Source organism: Pipistrellus hanaki (genome assembly GCF_964339955.1).
Source record: "Pipistrellus hanaki genome assembly, chromosome: 3".
Lineage (NCBI taxonomy): Eukaryota > Metazoa > Chordata > Mammalia > Chiroptera > Vespertilionidae > Pipistrellus > Pipistrellus hanaki.
This window is the reverse complement of record NC_140505.1, coordinates 2,743,330-2,766,767: the sequence shown is the minus strand read 5'-3', so window position 1 is coordinate 2,766,767 and position 23,438 is coordinate 2,743,330. Positions and strand designations below refer to the sequence as shown.

The 23,438-nt window shown below is 47.8% G+C and overlaps 1 protein-coding gene across 2 annotated transcripts in view; it reads right to left on the bottom strand.

Moving 5' to 3' along the window:
* Nucleotides 1-637: 637 nt before the first annotated feature.
* Nucleotides 638-23,438, bottom strand: part of NEIL3 (nei like DNA glycosylase 3) — a 35,762-nt gene continuing 12,961 nt past the window's right edge. The window contains exons 3-10 of one of the 2 annotated variants that reach the window (XM_084879157.1): nt 18,314-18,448; nt 17,582-17,795; nt 14,513-14,587; nt 11,876-12,042; nt 10,006-10,172; nt 7,474-7,873; nt 3,384-3,558; nt 638-1,095 (exon numbers count right to left, since the gene is read on the bottom strand). In XM_084879157.1, the coding sequence (XP_084735283.1) occupies nt 934-1,095; nt 3,384-3,558; nt 7,474-7,873; nt 10,006-10,172; nt 11,876-12,042; nt 14,513-14,587; nt 17,582-17,795; nt 18,314-18,448 (1,495 nt within the window). In that variant the 3' untranslated portion in view covers nt 638-933. Of the gene's footprint in view, nt 1,096-3,383; nt 3,559-4,744; nt 5,051-7,473; nt 7,874-10,005; nt 10,173-11,875; nt 12,043-14,512; nt 14,588-17,581; nt 17,796-18,313; nt 18,449-23,438 lie in introns of those variants that run through there. The other variant, XR_014794638.1, reaches the window with a different exon arrangement.

Here is a 23,438-nt window from a genome sequence, read left to right as displayed (position 1 = left end):
TTTAATTTTAAATAGATGGAACCACCCTGAATGGAAATTTCCCACAAATATGCAAAAATACCTTAAGATTGAGTTTTTATTTTCTTTGGGATAAATATTCATCTGGTTACCTGAACTAAATGTGAAAAATAAAAATAAAAATAAAAAGGAGAGCTAATTTAAAACTAGAAGCAAAATATAGCTCATTAATGAGTTTTTGAAGTTGACTTATTTTTAAAAATTAATTAAGTTATTAAAATCAAGATAAGAAAAGTCTAAATGAACTTGTCTCCTAAAGCTATCCAGACAATTTCTGTTCTTCCATGGAACTTGGATATTCTGAATAACTGCAGCTTTCCAGGAAAATGTACTTGAAGTTAGGCAAATGCTTGGTATATCTCTAGCATCTAACAGGAATGTGTTTGTTGAATAAAATACAAAGTAAAAAAGAAAACATTCTTTTCCATAAAGAAGATCTAATTTCTTAAATGTTATTTAGAAAAACAAAAAGTACCTTTAATCGCATGAGTAATGGTGATACCTGAGAAAATTACTCATTTAAGACAGAAGAGCTTAATATTTTATTGTTCTGCCTAATTCTATTCTAAAAGAAATTTCTTCCCCAAAGAAGTCACAAGGGACCAAGAGCATGCTACAATAAAAATACTTTATTGTCATTAATAAACACATTAAGTAGACATAGTAAGTGTAACACACTGTACATTTGATGAAACACAAATAGCATTCATCAAGGTTTAAAAAAATGCAGCCACAGAATGGAAAGATGAAACGCACACACAAAAATGAACAGTTTTCAGATGCTGCATGACTTCACCATGCGCCACAGACAGTCTGCGGACTTTCTATAAACTCCAGAGGACTGAGCACGCGTGGTTGGGAGCTGAGCTGCTGGATCTTCTGCAGGAGGAGGAAAGTGAGCGCCTGGAGCAGTGCTCACTCCAGGCCCGGGGCCGCCCACTGGAAGAACCGGCACTGAGCTGCTTTACCAAGAGGACACACGAAAAACTGCTTCCCGTTGTTGGGGCCCATCTTCAGCACTGTCCTCAGGATGGAGTGTTTGCCGTGGTCGCAGAATGGGAAGGACAGGTCTGCCCACTACGGGACAAACAGAGAGAGAGGAGAGCGTGGAGGGAAGCGAGAAGTACCCAGGGGCTCGGCCTGGGCCCCTTTGATCAGTGCCACATTGCCTCATTGCCATGACTATCAATTTGACGTCGTAAAACTGACTGAAGTCATTCATTGTTACCATTAAAAAAGCATATATATATATATCCTATATAATAAAGATGTAATATGCAAATGGTCTTCAGTGTAACGACTGACCATGTAACGACCGGATCATGGATCAGCAGTGAGGTACAAGTGGGCGGCAGACAGCTAAAGGAGGGGGCAGGGCAGTAAGTTATGAAGGGGGGTGGGTGGGAGGGCAGAGGGAGTTGCTGGTGAGCTATTGGCAAACGGATTCATGTGCAGGGCTACTCTTATATATATATATATATATCATATATATATATATATATATGATATATATGTATATATGTATATTTTATATATAAATAAAAGTCTAATATGCAAAGTGTCCTCTCAAGAGTTCCACCTACCTGGGAGTTTGATAGCTTGCTGTGATGTGCGCTGACCACCAGGGGGTGGCAAGGAACACAGGGAGGCCCCAGCCAGCAGCCTGCAATTGCTAGGACCCTACCCATGCACAATTTCATGCACTGGGCCTCTAGAATCCTATAAGGAGCACCTCTTACAATTTTGCTATGATCACACAGAAAATTGCCATAATTCAGAGCTTTCCTTTGTCTTGCTGTGAAGCAAACACCAATGTTCCTGCAGATCTGTTTTAGTTACTGGTAAAACTATTAATATCATCTGGTCAGTGTGGGTCAGTGGTTGAGCAATTACCTATGAACCAGGAGGTCACGGTTTGATTCTGTCAGGGCATATGTGTGAGTTTTGGACTTGATCCCCAGTAAGGAACGTGCAGGAGACAGCCCATTGATGATTCTCATCATTGATGTTTCTCTCTCTCTCTCCCTTTCTCTTTCTCTCTGAAATCAATAAAAATGTATTTTTAAAAAAACAACACTTTTAAGATCAAAGAACGTCCCTGATTCTAATATTAGACTTCCTTCATCTCCTAAGCAAAGAACAAATCCAATTCAGAATTACCCGAACTAATTTAGGCAGTTCCACTGTGCTACTCTTATTCTTATGAAGTTTGGCCTCAAAATGGGTATCAAGCAGGCTGTGATATGATTAACGTTTCTAATATTTCTCCATTATGCCTATAACAGCCTCCCGAGGAGCCAAGCTGTGTGACGGGAGGTAGTCAATCTTGTGCCAGGTTAAGATCTGAAATCATGATCATATTTTCCCTGGAACTTCCTGAGGAAGACCCTGCACTGAAGACAGACATTTCCCCTCTCAATACGGCCAGCCCGAACCTCGTGCTCCAGCTCAGGGACAGGTCCCTTTTTCTCTTCTCTGTTACACACCAGAGGAAGCAGTTGAAAGGCATGTATCTTGAAACTCGAGAGTGACACTCAGCACAGTGGATGCTCAGTTCTGAGGAAAGCAGAGTGAGAATGACCAGAAGGACCCAGTTCTTTGTTCTTGTTGTTAATCCTCACCAGAGGATATTTTTTCCATTGATTTTTAGAGAGAGTGAAGGGGGGGAGGGAATAAAAAGAGAGAGAGAGAGAGAGAGAGACTTTGACTGGTTACCTCCTTCAGGTGCTCCATGGGGACCGGGGATGGACCTGTAACCCTTGAATAGGAATGGAACCCGATACTCTTCAGTGGTGCATGGGCTGACCTCTAACTGAATCACACTGGCCAGGCCCAGAAGGACCCAATTTTTGTCTCCCATTCATTTCCAGAGGCACATGCACTGATCAGTGATGTGTGAGGAATTTTCTGTGTCTGCACTGTTGCTGTGCCATCACTACTAATGGATCAAGCTCAAGCAGTAAGAGTCGCTAAGTATAGAGTAAATTCAAAGCACGGTGATGGTTTTCCCATGTACCTCTGTGCAGGGCACCTGAAGGTTTTGATAACAGCACCGAAATGAAGAGTCTGCACCTTGCATTATTTAGGCCCCTGGGAGAATTACTCAAGGCCTTTCTATTTTATAAACCAAGGGCGACACTTCTACACCGTGGCTGCAAAAAGGAGATGCTCTACTAATACAAGAGCTATCGTTTGATTAAGTTTTTTGATGAACCGCCTTGAATTTTAACTCAGGCTTTAGACTGAATGTCAACATGGCTATTTGAAATTTAAAGGTGAGACCAGAAAAGGATGGTTAGGTGCCACATTTCAATGGTCCCAGTATTCAACTCCACCAGAGCAAGACTGACAACTCTCACACTTACTTCGAAAAACCCACACTGCGCTTCCCTGGGTAGAGGACACGTGTAGAAGGGCCTGCCCTTGTTCTCGCCGTCCTTTCTCACGACCCGGAGGACGCAGAGGCGGCGGTGCTGACTGCAGCGAGGGGCGGGAGCCATGGACGCACAAGCACCACCCATCGTGTCCATCTGAGGTTCTCTGTAACGACAGGTGAGAAAACAACTACAGCACCTGGTGAAGGGGATCACCCACAGCTCCTCACCTCATAGAATCCGCCTGTGCAGAGTAATCGTATCAAAAAGTGAACCCTGGTCAACTCCAGGTAACCACACTACTGCTAAGGCTAATCCTTGGTTTTCCCAGGTAAGTCTAACTTACTTCCTAAGCCACCTGTGTACCCAAAGCAGGTCATTTAAATCTTACCTAATAATAGACAAACTTGTAAATTGACCATACCTCTGCTATGCCCACCAGCCAATCAGGAGCGAGTATGCAAATTACCCAACAAAGATGGTGGTTAATTTGCATATGCAATTGCAGAGACTGAAGACAGCATAGAAGGAAGCCAAGCACTGCAGAAGAGAGTGAAGCGGAGGAGAAGGGAGTGAGGCAGAGGAGAAAGGAGGGGGTGAGGCAGAAGACAAGGGAGACCTATTCTTGCAGGAATCTTCCTGCAACAGGCCTCTAGAATGTAAATAAACAGCAGAGCTGAATGGTGATGCAATGTAGTCAGCTTCCTTAGCTTGCATCTGTGATGGTCGTTTCTTCTTATACCCCATAGTAGTGTGGCCACTTTTATTTCCTCTAAAATATTCTTAGGCCCTGCTGCCCTCCCACCTGGCAAAGTGACTGGACGCAGTCTTCTCTCATTGTTTTCTCACCACAGGCAATCTCTCAGCAATGGCCCTGCCTCGTCAGGGGAGTCACTCCTTCCACTGTCCACTTACAAACGGTTTCCTGTGCTTCCCTGAGTAAAGGCTCCTTTAGCAGTCACAGCTGCAGTTCAGCGAGGAGCAGGCAGCTGGCAGAGCGGAAAGGGGCCTGATGTGAAATGGGTCAGGATCCTGGTGCTTACCATGAGACTTAGATAAGTCTATGAAAGGACAGCACTCTATTTTGGACTGATAGGACATGCCCGGCCAGTATGGCTCCGTGGTTGAGCAATCCACCTATGAACCAGGAGATTCATGGTTTGAATCCTGGTCAGGGCACATGCTCAGGTTTTGACGCTGGATAAAATTCAAGTGCATCTAAGGACCCGTCTGAAAACAGGCCTCATCCACGTGTTGATGAGAGCAGTAACTAAGAGATCAAAAGGCGAATTGATTATCATACAATTATTAGAGAGAAGCAGAGCGAGCAGCACGGTCTCTGAGGGGAGCACCTGCTCTAAAGATACCCCGCGGAGACCTCCTGCCGGGCGCCCGGTCCACCAATGAACGCTGCAGCTGCCAGACAGGCCGGGAAATGACCTCAGGGGCAGTGATTTGCGATTGGTTCCTGGGGAAGTGGCCGGGAGCAGGAGGGCTGCTGGGTAAATGCATCCCACCACGTGGCTCTGATTTTGCTGGCGGCTCTTGATTGGTGCAGAGGCTCAGGCCTGGGGTTCTTCATTCCACAGGTGCCCAGCCGCGGTGTCTCCAGGCGAGGCCGGGAGCTGTGATTGATCCCACCGCCCTCCTGCTGATGGCTGAGGAAGACATCACTGAAATTTAAGGTTCCGTTCATGTTTTTCTAAGTCCCCAATTCATTAGTGAGATTGTCTGAAATTTTCTACAAAGCACCAAGGAAATAAAAAATATGCCGGGATATTTCATCTGGGTCCAGCAAATGCCACGGTATCTTAAAATGATCACATAGGCTGCTTTTATTCTCAAAAAGGCTCCTTGGAAAGGATTTCCTTACAGGTCTGCTCCCAGTTCAGGACTGCTCCCGTCACCGGCTCCTTTGTGAACCTTCATCACGAGCCATGAACTAGGGTTAGGAAGAGAAGGTGGGGTGCTGCTCCAGTTAAAGCCTGGTCCCCACACTTTAGTTCAAGCATCTATTATTTGAGAGTATGATGAACAAAACGTAAGGCAGTCATTATAAATGACTAAAGGCCCAGTGAATAAAATTTGTGCATGGGGGTGAGGGGTTTGGTCCCCTCAGCCCACTCTGCACCCTTCCAAAATCCGGGACCAATGGCTCCTAACTGCTCACCTGCCTGCCTGTCTGATCATCCCCAACTGCCCCTCCTGCCGTCCTGGTCTCCCCACACAGCCTGTTTAGTCATCCATTAGGTTGCAGTGGTCCTTAGGCTTTTATATATAGAGAGATTATACATAAAACATTTTTAAAAGTCAGCCAGGGATAAATTATTGGGATTCACCGCTGGTAAATTTAGAGTGGGGGGGGGGGAGGAGAGGGGAACTTGAGATAGAAGCATCTACTGACCAAAACTGACTCAGAAATCTGTTAGGGTTTAAGGATTCCTGGGGGTTGGTCTAGGAGTGTACGCCATGAGGTCCCTCATCTCGCTGCCCAGAGGAAGACTGTGCACCAGCCCAGAGAGAACTCACCAGAGACTGAGCAGCCAGACCCCTCTGAGGTTACTGAGAGCCTGCCCACCCCACACTAAATCTCCCTTCTCCACCCCCATTGGCGAGATGGGACGTGTGGGAAGATGACTCTTGGCCTTCACTGCATTTGGAATCTAATGAACAAAATAAACTGACACACAAAACAGGACCAGAGGCACAGACGCAGGGAACAGACTGACCGATCTCAGAGGGGACGGGTGGAGAGAACTGGAGGAGGTTAACCAAAGAACACACATGCATATAGGCATAGCCCATGGACACAGACAAAGCGGGGTGAAGGCCTGGGGTGGGGCGAGAGCCAGGTGGAGGGAGGCGAAATAGGGCAGGGGAATGTAATACGGTCAGCAATTTTTAAAATGCTGAGTATACAGCATTTCCCCTCTGAAGGGAACCTCCCAGCAAACAGCTCGGGGAAGAACCTTTTGGAGGTGGCCCTCTGACGGAGGCCGGGCCAGGCTAGGTCAGCTGGGATGCCGGGGAAAGGACTAAGCCAGGAGGGAAGGAGTGCGGACAGACAGGGCCAACCGCTCCATCATCACTGAAGAACAAGAGGCGACAGTGTGATTAACTTTCTGTGTCTCAGCGACATCAAAGGGGCCTTCCCCCGGAGACCCTGGCAGCCATGTGATGCACCGCGGGCGGGCGGTACGTACCGGCTGGGGGCCCAGCCCTCTCATTGCGGACACGCTGCTCTGTGGGCCTTTGTGGTGGAAACACCGCCCTCCCGCTGGCTGTCTGACACACAGCCCCTGTCCCCCAGAAACGCCACTGAAAACATCTCAGCTCGCTCTTTAGCACAGAAGACACTTACTGATCTGCAAACGGCCGCCCCCCTTCTGGAAAAGCGATCTCCTGTTGGAAGGAAATAAGATGAGAATGCTAACAGTGTGACTGAGAACCGGTAAGAGCGGGGTGCTTTAAATGTCTTTCTTTATGGACTTTCCAAAGGGGCTGACTGAGCACACACAGGGCTATAAGCAGAGAAGAGTCACTTGTCACCGAGGTGGGGATTCTGTTTCCCACCCCCTCCCCTCTCACACTGTGAACTGGAGGAGGAGGAAGCACTTGACTGCCCGGCCCTCAGGGTGCCACTCACAGGATCGTAGCCCTCAGCTCCCTCCTGGAGGGGACTCTGATGACAATGATACAAAAGTGAGAAGCAAAAGGTTGTAATTATGTAGAAAGGAAGGAAGGAAAGAAGGAAGGAAGGAAGGAAGGAAGGAAGGAAGGAAGGAAGAACAGATATTTCCAAAAGAGGAACCTGACAAAACTGCTTAATCCAGTGGCCCATTAGAAAGTGGATTTTTAAAATGGGAAAATGTTAGGTATAAAATGCAATTCAAGGGGCTTTATCTGCATCGATAGCAGTGGCAAACCTAGCCCTAGGTCAAAACCCACCGCAGGGACTCAGTTTGGAAAACTGCTATTAAACCAAGTGCCTGTGATCACTTAAAAACAAACAAACAAACAAATAAAATAAATAAAATAACTTAATGCCAATGCCTTTGAGACCGCGGTGGAAGCATCGTACCCATTAGAAAGTGCAGAGTGGCGACTCCCGGAGGCAGGCAAGGAGCCGTGGGAGGTTTTCAGTCTTTTGCAGGCGGGTCTGTGTAAGGCAGAGATGGCGTGGGATGCCAGTGGGCTGGCCCTGCTGTCGGCTCTCTCCTCGGATGGGCGAGGCGTGTCCCAGAGAGGAATGTTAGTGGAAAGAGGGCTTTGCAGCTCCCCGCCAAGCAGCCCGTCTGGGCTTCTCTCTCTTCCCGGAGGCCTGGGTTTCTGGCCGAGATCCGTCAGGACCAGGGTTGTGGTGCCAAAGGCCGTCTTCCTGTTGATCCTCACCTCCGAGCTGGGCTTCCCGAAGCTGCTGCAGGGGTACCTCACCACGTCGCTCAGGGCAGCGGGGCTGTCCTCGCTCTCCAGCCTGGACCCTGGAAGGAGAGGGGGACCTTGGCAGAGTGCCCGCAGATGGAATACCGAGTATCGGAAACGTGGTTGTATTGGATGAAAACTTTTAGTTCACGTATTACAGTGAACTAATATGTAGAATAATAACACAAAGTGAGCTTGGGCAAGTCACCATTAACCTCCTTTTAGGCAAGGAAGCATAACGTGCAACAAAGTTTTAACAACTCCGAGGGAACCGAGCTGGGTTTCATACTTTCACTTGCTTCCTATTGCAATGAGGCATGGGTAGATGCCAAGGGCCATCAGGGATGGGTAGATGCCAAGGGCCATTTGGATATTTGTAACATCATTTTCGGGCCACACAAAACGATCCGCTTAAAAAACCAGCCTGTTCTATTTGGCCAAACATTTCATTAACTCACCCCCAATCCCGTGGCAGGGCCAGACCAAGTGATTCACAGGCCTAATGCGGCCCATGGGCAGGACATTCACCACCCCTGCTCTGAAGGTTCCTCAGCTCTCACTTTGGTTACCACCAGGCAGGGGTACAGCAGTGGTAACTGGGAGGTGATGTGTCTAAAAGCTTCAGAGCCAGCAGCTAGAGGCTGTGTCTGGGGTGGGAGGGATGGGGGTGGTCAGGACCGTTTTGGGGAATGACAAGACACAAAGCAGATGGCTCATCTTACCTAATAATAGACAAACATTTAAATTGACTGTACCGCTGCTACACCCACAGCCAATCAGGAGTGAGTATGCAAATTAACCCAACAAAGATGGAGGTTTAATTTGCATATGGAGGTGTGGGTTGGCTGGGTGGGGCAGGAGGCCTGCTATGATGGGGAGGGCGGGGGCAGAGGGAGCTGCAGGAGTGGTGCTCCAGCCGGAAGTGAGGACTTGCAGGCTCCTGGGAGGCCCGGAGCAAAGCCAGGGGAAGGCCTATTCTTGTAGGAATCTTCACGCAATGGGCCTCTAGTTAAAAAGAAGATGAATTACAGGGATTTAACATCTATTCCAAATGTTTCCACAAAACATCCTCAGATTTTGGAATTTGTACTGTAAGGTATATTCTGGATTGTAGTTAAGGTAGATGTCTATCAGACTCAGAAAACAAACAAACAGGAAAACAGCGAGACGAGGCAGACGCGGGAGGGAGAGGCAGACACAGGACAGATGCGGTCCCTTTGTCCGTCTGCTCTGTGCCAGGGGCGGCGTGGCCCTTCCTTCCGGCCCAGAGAACAAAGCGGACAAAGCGCCATCCGACAGTGAACACCGCGCGGGTCTCTAAGTCAAGAACGAACTTTCTCATCTCTAACTGAAGAAAGGAAGAACACTGAGGAGACAATAGGGGCCAGAGGCCGTGTCCACAGGAAGGCTCTTAATCACAGGTTTCCTCGAGGCTCCGCGTTCTCCAGATTGTGGACCGCAGAGAGTCGTTCTGCCGGTTTCAATGGAATCAGCACAATTGTCCGGGGAAAGACTTTAATGACAAGGGGCGGCGGCCCGAAGAAGAGAGGGAAAATGCAGCGCTGTTCTGTCCACCTGCAAAGATATTCTTACCGAGGCCCTCCCCGCCACTGAGGAAACCTTGGGACTGAGTGACAGGCTGCGGAGCTGCTGAAATCTGCATAAAACAGAGCTTTCCTGAATAATTCATCAGCACCCAGAGCGCAGATGGATCCTGTCAGTTCTCTGAGACACAGAGGCACACACTTTTCTAGCGAGCGAGTGAGCGAGAGCGCGAGCGAGAGAGAGAGAGAGAGAGAGAGAGAGAGAGTTTTGTTCTTCCTCCCGCCCCCCAGAACGTCAGCCTGGGGTACAGGCAGCGGAGTGTTGCCCTGGTTAAGAGACATCCAGCTAGACCAGCGATTGGCAAACGCATTAGCCAACAGAGCCAAATATCCACAGGACAACAATTGACATTTCTTTGGAGAGCCACATTTTTTAAACTTAAACTTCTTCTAACGCTACTTCTTCAACATAGACTCGCCCAGGCCGTGGTATTTTGTGGGAGAGCCGCACTCAAGGGGCCAGAGAGCCGCCTGTGGCTTGCGAGCTGGGTTTGCAGACCATTAAGCTGGAACGAGGTACGCCCCCAACTCGGTGTGATTAAAGGCCTGTGAGAAGGAACACGCTCCAAGTCCACGTTCAGGCTTACCAGCAGGCCTGGGTGCCAGGCAGGCGTCACAGGCCGGGGCAGAAGGCATGTTGATCAGGGTGCAGGCCCCGCATGCCCAGGCCTCTTCCCACCTCCTGGCCACGTGGTCCCCGAGACGGTCCCCATGAGGCGTCGGGCCGACGGCAGTGTTTCTCGTTGGCAGCTGGCTGCGGAGAATTTTTACAGTTGACCATCAACGCTGTCATTGCTGCCTCGTTCTCATATATCCGGGGTATTGGGGAACTATGACAGAACCATTAATGCACCTAAATGCCACAGGTTTGCTATGGCAAACCATCTCAATGAAATGCCTTCCGTGGGCCCTGTGACTGCTGTTCAAGACAGAAATACCGAATAAAAGATCTTGTTCACCATCAAGGAGCTGTGGCTTTGTTACTGTTCTTTCATACTGACTAAAAAAATTTGACATAAACCCAGGCAGCGTTTCTCAAATAACGTTTCAACTAAGTGGTTCTTTTCCCAAAGCAAAACCGAAATATCTTTCTTCAGACAAGTCAGGGGAGAGGAAGTGTCACGTGGACATTAGGACATTGAAAGTGAAATAAAGTTTGCTCTAGCCATTTGGCTCAGTGGATAGAGTATCAGCCTGTGAACTGAAGGGTCTCAAGTTCGATTCCAGTCAAAGCACATGCCTGGGTTGTCGGCTCGATCCCCAGTATGGGGCATGTAGGATGCAGCCTATCAGTGATTCTCACTCATCATTGATGTTTCTGTCTCTCTCCCTCTCCCTTCCTTTCTGAAATCAATAAAATATATATTGGGAAAAAAGAAAAAAGGTGAAATCAAGTTTTACACTTTCTTCAGGTGCCTCTGGAATGCTCCATGCAAGCTACTAAGCCCTGTGCCACTGGGCTGGTCTCTAATGATGACAAGAATCTCCATCCTCCTGTTATCTCACTGTGGTCCACCTGTCAGAGGAGGGGCTAGGGAGGTCAGGTGACCGATGGCATTTTTAGTTCAAGGTCATCCCGCAGTGGGCCCAGTCTGTCCCTGGTCGCCACCTGTGGTTACCTCCCCTGTTCTCAAAAGCATCATTGCAACAGACAGACTCAGCTATCAGCAGAATCAGTCAGCTGTTCCACCAATAAGACATACATTTTGTAAAGAGATCTCATTTGTGTTTTATGTTATCCTATATAACAAAGAAGTAATATGCAAATGGTTGTTATTGAGATATGTAATGACCAATCACCAGGAGGGCGGGTCAGTGAGTGACAAGCAGGGGAGAGCTACAGGAGGGCGGGCAGTGAGCTATGAGTGGTGGAGAGCTACAGGGGTGGTGGGCAGGGCGGCCAGCGAGCTACTCGCACACAGATTCATGCGCAGGGCCACTAGTTTATAAATAAAGTCAGGCATCTGAAGATCATCTTTCCAGTTACTGACATATCTACAAGGCCTCTTAATCGTGCTGCAAACATCTGAGCTGGGGACTTTCCGGAATCAGAAGTTGTCCAAAAGTCACCTGTGGCTCCTCCTGGTTCTTGATGATGTCATTTACTATTTTTAAAAAATTTTTTTAAATATATTTTTATTGATTTCAGAGAGGAACGGAGAGGGAGAAAAAGATAGAAACATTAATGATGAGAGAGAATCATCGATCAGCTGCCTCTTGCCTGCCCCCCCCCTGGGGATGGTGCCCTGACCAGGAATTAAACCCTGACCTCCTGGTTCATAGGTTGGAGCTGAACCACTGAGCCACGCTGGCCGGGCCATATTTCCTTCTTCCAAGGTTCAAACACTTGTTAGTTAGGTCTTCTTACTAACAGCCTGATAGCTATTGCACTGTGGTTCCCTAATGAATGGCCTTTTATGAAAGTGGGGCCACTGCTACCCCGACCAGACGCCTCACCCTCCGTCGGCACGGTGAGCATCTTCTGGCTGGCAGTGGGGACAGAAGTACGTCATCCTGCTGTTCTCTCCCAAGCGACACACGGTTATTCTGCTGCGGCACCGGCCACAGTGAGGACGCCCGTAGACCTTATAGTGTTTGGAGACGGCCAGCCCTGCCTTACGGCACTGAAACCAAACAAAGGAACAACGTTATAACACTATCCGCAGAACTGTTGTTAAGGAAACAAAGACAAGTTCTTGAAAGCCATTTCTGAAAAATAGTTTTTAAAAAAATATATTTTATTGATTTTTTTTACAGAGAGAAAGGGAGAGGGACAGTCAGAAACATCGATCAGCTGCCTCCTGCATACCCCCCACTGGGGATGTGCCCGCAACCAAGGTACATGACCTTGACTGGAATTGAACCTGGGAGTTTTCAGTTGACAGGCTGACGCTCTATCCACTTAGCCAAACTGGTTAGGACTGAAAATAATTTTTTAAAAAAATGTACGTTTGTATATACTAGTTACTGGATAATCTTTTCTTTCATCTGAGAAAAAAATACTGACAAGATTCAGCAATATTTGTTAAATAAGATTTCCTGTGACATAATTAAGTAATTATTTTATTACTTATTAGTATTCAAAATTATTCTCTGAAAAGCTTTACCCTCTTATCTAAATGGGATATAAGAGTTCCATAATTCAAAATGTCTTCCATGCTGTTAAGGTTTTAAAAAATTAAACGTAATTATGTAGTTAAAAGAAAAAGAGTAGATTAGCGCTAAATCCGATTATCTTGGGAACTCGGAAGCTATCCACTTTGTTTCAACAGCCACCCGAGAATTTACCGAGACCATCTTCTTTGTTGATCTGACAAAGGAGAGTTTTCAGTTTTTAATCCTCGATTCGCTTAAAGGGAAAATAAAAATTCAAACGCTATCCTAGCAGAGAACAGGCTCCATTTTGGTCTAAGCTCTATTTCAAAAGACATTGGAGATTCTCCGTCAGTTTTGTTCTGTTCACATGAATCTAAGGCTCCCACAGAAAGAATATTTTGGGTTTACATCAGCAGTGTGAAATTTCAAAAGCCCAGAAATATGGCTCACCATAAATAAGCTGAAAATTATACACACACATCCCATTAATTTAAGCAAAGTATTGAAATACCCAACTTAATAGGAGTAGGAAATGGGTAGTTGTCTACAATTATACTAGAGGCCCGGTGCATGAATTCATGCATGTGGAGGGTCCCTCAGATGTCCTTCAGAGATCGGACCCCAGCTCATGCCCCCAGCCTCTCAAGCCCGCAGCCCCTCCTGGCATCCTGCCTTGGCCTGGCACTGCCCCTCACCTGCTCCACCATACCACCATGGTCTTGCTGTTGTTGGGGCCCATTGGGGCTGGAAGAGCCTCCATTGCCACCCAATGCCAGCACCACCATGTTCAGTGCCATGCCCTGGTGGTCAGCATATGTCCTAGTGAGCAGTCGAACTCCTGATCTCCTGGTTCGACCGTCTGAGGGGACAATTTGCATATTAGGTTTTTATTATATAGGATTCCCTTAGAAGAATAAGTGAGAATGCAAAATACTAGAGGCCCAGTGCACGAAATCCATGCATGGGTAGGGTCCCTAGGCCTGGCTGGCAATCAGGGCTCATTGGGGCCATCTGGCCCAGTCCCTAGCAGGGTCAGGTTGGCCAGGACCTGCTGGCTGCCAGATAGAGCCGGAAGGACATGGGGAGAGAAGGGGAGAGGGACCGCAGGAGGTTGGCTGGCTGTGGGAGGTTGGCTGTGAAGGTGTACTGACCCCCATGGGGCAGCTCCTGCATTGAGCGCCTGCCCCCTGGTGGTCAGTGCGCGTCATAGCGACTGGTTGACTGGTCGTTCCAGTTGTTCAGTGGTAACCGACACTGAGGCTTTATATATATCGATGAAAACAACCATAGATACTCAAGGCAGATATGTAAAGCAAGAAGTTCATTAATATGTTAGGCAATTAATGAAGAGTTCCACAACCCCAGCCTTTCTGAACACAGTAAAAGTAGAAATTTGGGATACAGACAGTGGACCGTGGAGAAAAAATATTTGTGATGCTTTGCTTAAATGATGAAATGTGTTTATTGAACTCTCTATACATGTATGTACATATGTATATATATGCATAACTATGACTCACAAAGTTATAGTTTAGCAGGTATTTATTTCATTCTCAAAACAGTCTTTGTGGCAGATTCCGAAGGTCCCATTTTACAAACAGAAAGCTAAATGCAAAGTTATCTAAATAATCTCAACCACACAGACAGTAGTGGAAAAACCTGACTGAAATGAGGGCCATTTGAAGAAATTAATCCTCTCCAGGCCTCCTCTATTTTACTTTTATATACCCAGAACAGAACAAGAGTGCAAGTCGAATGCTAACATAGTTGTTCCCCAACGTAGCATAAAGATACTTTAACATAATTGTAGTTGGATAAGTTTGGACTGGCCTGTGACCTAAAATTTTAAGATGTTAATTAGGCCCCTAACAGGACATGCTCCTTTACTGAACTTCCACACTCTGACCACTAGGTGGCTATGCACTGCCTTACCATGTCTGGTAGAATGGAAAGGGAAACCTTTGACCTTTTCCATAATTGAAAAACACTAGGTCTTACCCTGTAGAAAAGAAGGCTGAAGTCACGTGTCATTTTCACTAGGCGGTGGATCTGTTCTTCTGTTAACTGACAAACCTGAAAACAGAAAAACAACCGAGGACAGTTCCATAGTTTGTGGGAGGAGGAGGAGGGGGAGTAAGGGGAGGGGAGGAGGATGAAGGGGGGAGAGGGAGGAAGAAGAAGAAAGAAGAAAGAAAGAAAGAAAGAAAGAAAGAAAGAAAGAAAGAAAGAAAGAAAGAAAGAAAGAAAGAAAGAAAGAAAGAAAGAAAGAAAGAAAGAAGGAGAAGAAAGGCACAGAAGTAGTTGACCATCAAGGTCACTACCAGCTTTCAGAAGGTATGAATTTATCTGCATGCATTAAGATCAAAGGACTTGTTAGCACATGGAAGACTCAGGCACAGACCTCCCTGCAGAACTCCTGTGTGACATGGCCTGGCATACACCCCGTCACCCTCGCAGGATTAACCATCACGTGGCACGTGTGCCTGCCATGGTAATTTCAGAGGAAAACCTGCCTGATGACTTAGCCTGTGCCACGTGTATGAATGTACCTATGCCCATACACGGCAGAAACTAATGTATCAATGACTGCAAAATCTAAAGCCCTCCAGTCGACAAAATCATTCTAAAAGCATCATATACTTCTCCAATTATCTACTTCACGTTTAAAACATAGGCACTTCTGAAGCTCATCTTTTTCTGACCATAGCTTATGTACTACTATATCCGGTTACAGCTTGAGATGTTGAACTGCTTTTTCAAGGCTAATAGCTAAGCTCCAGAAATGTCATTAATTTTTAAGCCCTCAGACATTATGGGCAAATGACCTTTTACTAGATGAATGGCTGGCTTGGATGTACAGATAAAAAAGTAAATAATCAATTTATCATCAATAATAATGATAGTCTAGGTAGCAATACTCTGTGTTTTTTGTTTTGTTTTGTTTTTTCAGAAACATTTTCCATAGAGATCTAGGTCAGTGGTCAGCAAACTTCGGCTCTTGAGCCACATGTGGCTCTTTGGCCTCTTGAGTGTAGCTCTTCCACAAAATAGCACACGTGGGCGCACATGTACAGTGCGATTGAAACTTCGTGGCCCATGCGCAGAAGTCGGTTTTCAGTTCTCAAAAGCAATTTCAATTGCTGTACTGTAGATATTTGGCTCTGTTGACTAAATGAGTTTGCCAACCCCTGGTCTAGGTGATTGTAAAAAGCCTGTTGTTAAATTGTTTCCTTGTTCCCACATTACAGACATTAGGCAGTTTGTTTCAAGTATCAAAAAGCAAAACCACCTGGCTGGTGTGGTTCAGTTGGTTGGAGCATCATCCATACTCTGAAAGGTTGAGGGTTTGATTCCCGGTGAGGGCACAAGCCTACGTTTTGGTTTGATTCCCTGTACTTGTCCGCACATGTGCCCGAGGCAACTGATCGATGTTCCTCTCTTTCTATTTCCCTCCCTTCCCCTCTAAAAACCAATGAAAATGTCCTCGTGTGAGGATTAAAAAAATAAACAAATAAAGGCTGAATCTCACCTAGAACTATTATTAACTGGTTTCTTTTAAAATTTATTTCCTACTGATTTGGATTTCATGAAGACTGTCCAGAAAATAATTATACACACACACACACACACACACACACACACACACACCAAAAAAAAAAGAAAAGAAAAGAAGAAAACACAGTATCTTTGTATTTATGTTAAAAAAAAAAAAAAAAAAAAAAAAAAAAAAAAGACTTAGTAATAGGGACCATGTAAGTCCTGGCTAAAAGTCCTACTGGAGATTTCTTCCTTGGAAACTAAAATATATGTATCCCCCACCCGGTTTAGGTTCTAAACTCTCGACTGTCTCACAACTTTGTCCTGCTAAATACCCTTCTCTTTTCTACACTTTAACCTCTCCCATCCGACCAGGATTTCTCTCTCAACATAAGAATAAGTTCACATCTCTCCAGTTGAAAAACCAGAAAACAACAATAAAACCAGTCCCTGTCCTGACATCCTTTATTCTGGCATGTTCCCTTAATTCCAGCTGTTTTAACAAGCACGGCCACATCTGGGTCCAGTTTTCACCAGTCACTCACTCTTTAGTCCCTGCTGCTTGACTTCCATTCTCATTATTCCATAAAACTGCCTTTCCTAATAAGTAGGAGACAAGAGCCTGGCTGGTGTGGCTAAGTGGTTGGGTGTCACCTATGAACCAGGACGTCACCGTTTGATTCACCATCAGGGCACATGCCTGGGTTATGGGCTCGATCCCCTGTAGAGGGTGTGCAGAAGGCAGCCGATCCATGATTCTCACCACTGATGTTTCTCTCTCTCTCTCCCTCCCCTTTCCTGAGATCAATAAAAATATATTTTTTTAAAGGAAACATGAGCATGTGTTGAGTGTGAATTTAATTTTCCAGATACAAAAAGAAAGTTGTGTGCCGAGTTCACTCATACAGCCAACACATCTTTCTATAATGCCAACCCTGTGCCAGACGGTGTATTCTGCACGCGTGGGTACACCGTGAACAGACACACCTTCCACCCAAGAGTCTGCATTCTAGCAGAGAGAGATGTCAAACAGTAAATATAACAAGCAAAGATCAGATGATGTTTGAATATGATCAATACGGCAGGAAGAAAATAAAAAGCAGAGCAAGTTTAGGGAAGGCTGGGAGTATGGATTGGGAGGAGAGGATGCAACAGAGATTGTATTATATAATTTTTCTTTTATATTCTCATCCGATATTTTTCCATTAATTTTTTTTTTTTTTTTTTTTTTTAGAGAGAGTGGAAGAAAGAGGGAACACAGAGAGAAATAATGGGTTGCCTCCGTGGTACATGCCCTTGACCGGAATTGAACCCGGGACCCTTAGGTTCACAGGCAGACGCTCTGTCCACTGAGCAACACCAGCTGAGCACAACAGCAATTGTAAACAGTGTGGTCAGGGCTGGCTCCGTTGAGAGGTTGACATGCGATCTGCTTGGGGAGAAGGTCACCACCACCCATGGGAGTGTCCCGGGCTGGGCTCTCACTGAGTTTAAACACACAGACAGCGTTCCCAAACCTGCGTCACCTACCCTGAGCGCGGGGTGGAGGCCGCTGTCGCAGAGAGCTTCGTTCCTGATGATGTTGCCGACCCCGGGCAGCACCCGCTGGTCCATGACCACGTCGCAGAGCATCCGTCCACGCTGCTTCCGCACTTCCTTCTCGGCTCGCAGGAAGTTAAACGTAGGCGAACACACGTCCAATTCCCCCATCATCCTGACCCTCCGCCGGCTCTCCGCTGAGTCTCTGTGGGGAGGGATGGGAGACACGTTCATTGCCGGTCTGGTGACGTCACAAAGGCTCACTGAACAAGAGCATGGATAGGAATGACACTTCATGTTAATCGGGATATAAGAGTTACACAGCCAAGCGGTGAGGATCCTAACAAACTATGGTATTTGAAGTCTCTTTGAAAATGAGGAATTGCCCGGCTGGCATGGCTCAGTGGTTGAGTGTCAAACTATGAACCAGGAGGTCACGGTTTGATTCCCGGCCAGGGCACAGGCCCAGGTTGTGGGCTCCATCCCCAGGAGGGGGTATGTAGGAGGCAGCAGATCCAGGATTCTCTCTCATCATTGATGTTTCCATCTCTCGCTCCCCCTCCATTCCTCTCTGAAATCAATAAAAAATATATTAAAATAAAATAAAATGAGGTTATATCAATTATAAGACATTTTGGAAAATTTATGTATTCCCACACGTAACCAACCGTAGACCCAACCTTTAGAGTTTTGTAGCTGGAGGGCTTTTATTTTACTTTTCACCTGAGTTCTACCGACGAGTCAAAGAAGCAAATCCGATCCTTGCTGAGCTGGACTTCCAGCACCGGAGAAACTCCATTTTTACCTTCACACTCAGGTGGGTTGATCCTGACGTAGCCTTTCATTCCAAAATGGATCCTGAAACGAAAGCAAACGCATTTCTGAGCGGCAGGACGTGTATCCTGTGTCCCGTGTGTGTTCCTTCTCCTCACTGTCTGGCTTCTAAGCAAACAATGTCAGTCAGGACAGCACTCTGAAAGGGCCACCATTTCCTGTCCTGGCTTTGTACCTCCATAACAACTAGATGTGACGATCCATTTTTCAATCCACAAATAAAACACATTATGAGAAAGAATAAGACCCTGAAAAGAAGCACAAGAAAACCTCCCCGGTTCCACCATCTTGAGAGACAAAGCGTTTTTTATTCACGGGAGAGTCTAGCATCTCTCAGCTTTTGCTCAGATTCAAAGGTTGGGGATGAGATGAGGCTACATTTAAATTGCTCCAGTTTGTGTTTTTTATAAATTCTGCAAACTCACTAACACTCAAAGTCCTTATTTCTAGCCACAGTGGCTTGGAAATGTTTCCCACTCCCAAAAGATATCTACAGTTTGAGACACGTTTTGTTTGTTTGTTTGTTTGTTTTTAGCCCCCCCCCCCCCTAGTTGGCTATATGCAATAAAATGATGCTCTGTAAAACGTTAAGCATTAAAAAAGAGACAGATCAAAATGATGCTATCTTCCATTCTCCTACCTTCCCATGTATGGGGAAGAGGGGATATATAAATATTTACGGTGAACTTGAAAGCCACAACGGGGTGATAAAAAATTCAAGACCTTTCAGTTATTATAGGATTGATTAGCATGTCCCGTAAAAAAAAAAAAGGCAAGTGGCTTTGTGAGGCCTCTGATGAGGAAGATCAAACAGCATTCTCAGGATGAAATACGGCGTGCTGCCTCCACATCCTTCTCCTGATGGCTCTGTGAGTTAACAACTACAGCTCTTCTGGCAGCGAATGTTACTGCCAGTGCCTCTGAGTCCGCAGCTCTGTGCCCTAACCCCGCAGCTCTGTGCCGCAGGCCGGCGCAAGGTGAACCCGCCTCACGTGAAGCACGGGCTTTAAACTGTGTGCCCTGCCATCCATCAGGAGGGACGGGCGGCCGTAAGCACTCCGTGATTTACTTTATGGGGCTCGACCCGGCCAGAGGTGGGCACCGTCGTGCCCAAGGGCCCTCGCGCCTCAGATCCCCTCCGCGGCCTGGCTCGTAAAACGGGTTTTAAATCACTCTTCGTGATGAAGCTGCAGCCACGGAAAACAATCGCAAAGGTGAAGACACCGCTCAAACGCTGGCGTGACCCCAAGAAGGACCTGAATCCAAGAGCCGGGCCATTTTGGTCTTCTAAGGCAATCTCTTCAGTTCAGGGGGAACTATGCCGAGGATAACTATTTTTTTTTTAAATCTTCTTTTTATTAAATAGCTAAATTTTAACACCAACGGATTTTGTGTTTATGGTTCAGTACCTTTTAACATAGACTGAGAAAAATCTGTGCCATGAAAACGTTCCAGGCGCAATAAGGACCTAGACTGTTGTCACAATTGCCACACTTACTGATTTTTCATAGACCAGGGCACAGCCTCATATCACATTTCCATTCAAGCGGTAGATTTGCTTTTCAAGATTTTTCATTGTGCCCTAGCTGTTGTGGCTCAGTAGATAGAGCGTCAACCTGCAGACTGAAGGGTCCTGGGTTTGATTCTGGCCAAGTGCACATGTCTGGGTTGCAGGCTCGATCCCCAGTGTGAGGTGTGCAGGAGGCAGCGATCAATGATTCTCTCTCATCATTGATGTTTCAATCTCTCTCTCCCTCTCCTTTCCTCTCTGAAATCAATAAAAAATATCTACACTAATAAAAAAGAACCATTCAAATGGACCATCACTTCACTACGCCCACCAGCCAATCAGGAGTGAGTATGCAAATTAAGATGGCGGTGGCGCTGACCCCCAGCTGCTCCAGGCCTGTAGGCACGTGAATGCAGGCATGGAGTGGCAGGTGGGGCGGGAAGCCTGCTATGAGAGGTAGGGCAGGGGGCAGAGGGAGCTACAGGAGCGGCGCTCTGCCCAGAGCAAAGACTGAAGGCTGCAGAGTGAAGGCCTGGGTCCCAGGTGCCAGAGGAAAACCGGTGCTGGCAGCCAGGGGAAGGAAGGCCTATGGCACAAATCTCTTCATATGTGTAAATAAAAGTTTCTCATTGTGCCGAAACCGGTTTGGCTCAGTGGATAGAGCATCAGCCTGCGGACTGAAAGGTCCCAGGTTCGATTCCGGTCAAGGCATGTACCTTGGTTGCGGGCACATCCCCAGAAGAGGGTGTGCAAAAGGCAGCTGAGAGATGATTCTCTCTCATCGATGTTTCTAACTCTCTATCCCTCTCTCTTCCTCTCTGTAAAAAACCAATACAATATATATATTTTTTAAAGTTTTCTCATTGTAAAATCCTAATTTACGGCAATTGTATTGGAACCTTATTTCTATCTGTTGATGCTCTCAAGCGCCCTCCACCCCCAGTCCAGCTGGCTCCCTGAGGTCACTCACTGTGCCTGGCCACAGGGGCCCTGGGCCCAGCCTGGAGGGGCCTCCTTCCCCTCTGTAGACACAGCTGGCCCAGGAAGGGACAGCTGTGTCCACTGGTCCCACCAGTACCTGAGCCGGGCCCATCAGAGTCCGCCTGACAAACTGATGGGTTTGGGACACAGAGAGATCCGCTTCCTTTTAGTTTTAGAGACGTGTGCTGTGGGTGGAAATGTTTCCTGTGGTGGACAGACAGGCGCCACGGGAGGCCTGGCTGCAGAGAGGAACCCGCGGCAGGTGTCGGGGAGGACCAGCCACGAGCTGCGGAGTCTTCTCTGCATTTAAGTCTCTGCTCCCAGTTCTCCCTGAAGCCTGACTCATCGTCTTCAGGGGTCACATGACACCCCAGACTCTGACAACACCTAACTACCGCACTTGTCTGAGTTGGGCATCGTCACTGGCAACCCAGGTTCTGATATAAAAATAATGTGCACATTACGGCCCCTCTAGTTCAGTGGTTCTCAACCTTCCTAATGCCCCGACCCTTTAACACAGCTCCTCATGTGGTGGTGACCCCAACCATAACATTATTTTCGTTGCTACGTCATAACTGTAATGTTGCTACTGTCATGAATCCTAAGGTAAATATCTGTGTTTCCCGATGGTCTTAGGCTTTACAGCAGCGGTTCTCAACCTGTGGGTCTGTGGGTCATGACCCACAGAGGGTGAGAACTGCTAGCAGGGTCACCTAAGACCATCGGGAAACACCGAAACTTAGTGGGCACGCCGGGCAGACCACAGTGGGTATTTACTCATGTGAAGTACAGGGTTCAGTTAGGATCTTTACCACATTCTTTTTTGCCTGATGTGTTACAGATGACAAAAACAGACTGAAAAGACTGTGTCTAGATGGTCACGCTGTCAGCGGCACATGAGGAGTTCCATAAAAACTTTTCAGCACGCCGAGGACTGCGGGACGCGCTCTTGCCTCTGTCTGGAGGACCGTTATCGCTGAAACAGCAATAAATTACAAAATCGATAACGCAGAAAGCTGCTCCCCGGTGGCAGGGCCCCTCAGATATTCACATAGAGTGTCTGCGTGGCCGTGATAATGGCAAACCATCCGTCACATCCGTCACAACCTGGAGAGAGAGCGTCATTAAAAATATATGTGCTTGAAACGCTGGTGCAAGAGGTAGCAGCTGTGTTCACGTTGATTGCCACCCTCGAGGGGCAGCTTGTTGGGTGGGTGCGTCTGAGTGGGAGGACTGACAGACAGATGTGTGCACGCCCCGCACTGGCAGCAGATGCACGCACCAGTCACACCTGGCAGTGGGCCCGTGGATGTGCCAAAGTGCTGGCTCTTTAGTTTCTCTCCTGGGTATCCGTTGCCCATATAACAGCACACTGAAAACGCTGTTTGTTTGGGATGGATGAAGAGCGCCTGGAAGTGTCCGGACTGCAGGTATCAGCCACACGTGCTGCAACGGCACAGCTGAAGCAGGAGTGCACGGAACAGTCCGCAGAACCAGCATTGCACGGTGCCGTTAGGAGCACGTGAGCGCCACGGTGCATGTCTCAGGGAGAGAAACACGGGCCTCTGATGTGCATCTCTCCGAAGCATGCACATTATCACACTGCACTGCCCCACACGGCGGGCCCTGCCTCTGATCTAGATTCACAGCCCATGAACCCCAGGAAGACGTACGGGCTGCCCTGTCCGAGGCCCTCCAATCCACGGGCGATTTTAATGGTGCAAAGTTCGCCGCCTTCGGGGGACACCACACGCGGGCACTGAGCTTCTGGCCCTGGGTTCCCGGAGCTGCGGGCACCAGTGGGAGGAAGACGGAAGTCAAAGGGAAGCCCGCGTGTCTGTCTCCCACTCCTCACCCGCAGCCTCACACCACCAGCACGTTTCCGCGACAGAGTCCTCCGTGCTCGCGAGGAGCGTGGGCCGGGCGTGCAGTTATTGCTCTTCACTGTGAACGGGGCTGCCCTGGGTTTTAGGGGCTCAGTTATATTCCAACTCCTGGTCTGCTGTTGACCTTGAGCTGTTTGATCAAACAGTCATCAAGGCTGCAGGGAGTGAGAGGCAGCCGCCGCCACGCTCCTCCCCACAGATACCACCCCACACTCCTCCCCAGGGATCCCCCCCCACACTCCTCCCCAGGGATCCCACCCCACACTCCTCCCCACGGATCCCCCCCACACTCCTCCCCAGGGATCCCACCCCACACTCCTCCCCAGGGATCCCACCCCACACTCCTCCCCACGGATCCCCCCCACACTCCTCCTCACAGATCCCACCCCACACTCCTCCCCACGGATCCCACCCCACACTCCTCCCCAGGGATCCCACCCCACACTCCTCCCCACGGATCCCACCCCACACTCCTCCCCACGGACCCCACCCCACACTCCTCCCCACGGATCCCCCCCACACTCCTCCTCACAGATCCCACCCCACACTCCTCCCCACAGATCCCACCCCACACTCCTCCCCACGGATCCCCCCCACACTCCTCCCCACGGATCCCCCCCACACTCCTCCTCACAGA